This window comes from Gavialis gangeticus, unplaced genomic scaffold, assembly GCF_001723915.1.
Source record: "Gavialis gangeticus isolate Ggan-Ray unplaced genomic scaffold, GavGan_comp1, whole genome shotgun sequence".
Lineage (NCBI taxonomy): Eukaryota > Metazoa > Chordata > Crocodylia > Gavialidae > Gavialis > Gavialis gangeticus.
Window position 1 is genome coordinate 40,855,825 of NW_017729024.1, and position 1,720 is coordinate 40,857,544.

The window sequence follows — 1,720 nt, forward strand, 5'->3', positions numbered from 1 at the left end:
ATTCATTATAGGCAACAAATACTGTGATGAGTTACAAACTAGCTGGCAATATTCCAGGAGATATAGAAGGCAGAATGAATAAATAGTGGGAGCATCCACAGAAGCAATTAATGAGAAGCAATAAATTCCAGAGCAGTTGGAGCCAGAGTAAACTACTCCTGGGCACAGCATCTACATGTGTGCCCAGGATAGCAACAATTTGAGCTGGGGCGGAGCAGCCGTAGGCTGGTAGGGAGCACCGGGGGTTCGCCGCAGGCTCTGGATAGAGGCATTGGATGGCACTGGGGCTGGCTGGAGCAAGAAGGTACAGAACCTGCACAGCTATGTGGCTAGGTAGTAGGCAGAAGTCTGGTCCCTGGCTGGCTGGGCTGACTGGGTGCAATTTACATTCATGGTCACCAGCTACATGTGCATTTTACTGCAGTTAATCCCCAACAGCACTATTTTAGGGCAGAGTTAATTTGTTTACTGCGCCCTAATACCAGTGCACATGTAGACAGTGATGCTTTACTATGGAGTTAATTAGTCTATTCCACAGTAAAGCACATGTGTAGATGCACTCAGTGGGTGTGTCTACATGTGCAATTAATGCACTTAGATTTACTGTGCAGTAATTTCAGGCACATTAAACTGCACCCAAGCATAGGTCTACATGTGTGTCTGGGCTGAGATGAAACTGAGCCCAATAGGAGCGGCATAGTCCAGGGCTGCTCCTGCCCTGCTCTGTCCCGCTGCAGCAGGCAGGGCAAGCTCCAGGCCCCCTGGTTCAGCATCTACACATGTGCTTAAGGACATCAGTTTAAAGCACTATTTTCTAGTACCTGTATCTGTTGGTACTAGCAAATAATGCTTTAAATAATTCTACTGTGCAGTAATTGCTGTGGATGTGTAGACAATGATGATTTAATGAGCATTAGATAAGTCTAATGCTCAGTAAAGCACACATGCAGACCTGGCCAATGTGTTCTTTTCCTGAAGCTATATTAGTTCAGCATAGCTGCTAGCCTAAAGACTCATATTTTTCAAAAAGAGACTGAGATAAGACTGGGAAATTCAAAAGAAATAGAGGTACTAAAAAATTACTATTTTAGAACACTCATTTTCTGACCAGAATCACATTTTCACCCAAATTTCAGTTGTCCTCAAGCCAGTGCAGGACACCCAAAATACTGGGATCCCACAAACTGCAATTTGTATCCCAAATGTCTTAACAGCCCTAACAGAGTACATAAGGTAGAGAGGCAGATGTAAATCAAAGTTTTAGGTCATCAGATACTGCAAACCCCAGAATATGGCCTGGCAAATTTAAAGGCAGTTTTTATAAATGTGGCTTTATATTCTGTTATTAATTCAATGATATTACCTTGGTGCTCCTCTAGATCCATGTCAAGTCGTCGAATGACTTCATTAAAATGGTTGATTTTTTCTTTAATTTCTGTCAGCCTAAACATAAATAATAAAGTCTGGGGCTTAAAATAACACTGTAAAATAGTTCGCTTTTAGGAGGCATTATGAATAGGATGATCAGAGAAAATAATGCTTATCATTAAATATAAATAAAATTTATTGGTAATAGAAATAAAAACTATAGTACTGATATTACTGTTACATTACAATAATCATGTGTAGGCACCCATTACAACAGTCTCTATGTGTACTAGACACAACTACTTCTGTTTTTTTTGACAACTGTAACATTCATCATAACCAGTTCATTTTT

The 1,720-nt window shown here is 40.5% G+C and overlaps 1 protein-coding gene across 2 annotated transcripts in view; it reads right to left on the minus strand.

Moving 5' to 3' along the window:
- The window catches only part of IFT74 (intraflagellar transport 74), a 94,418-nt gene that overhangs the window by 33,456 nt on the left and 59,242 nt on the right, over positions 1 to 1,720 (minus strand). For both annotated transcript variants that reach the window (XM_019517035.1, XM_019517036.1), the window contains exon 13: positions 1,364 to 1,443. In XM_019517035.1, the coding sequence (XP_019372580.1) occupies positions 1,364 to 1,443 (80 nt within the window). The remainder of the gene's footprint in view (positions 1 to 1,363; positions 1,444 to 1,720) is intronic.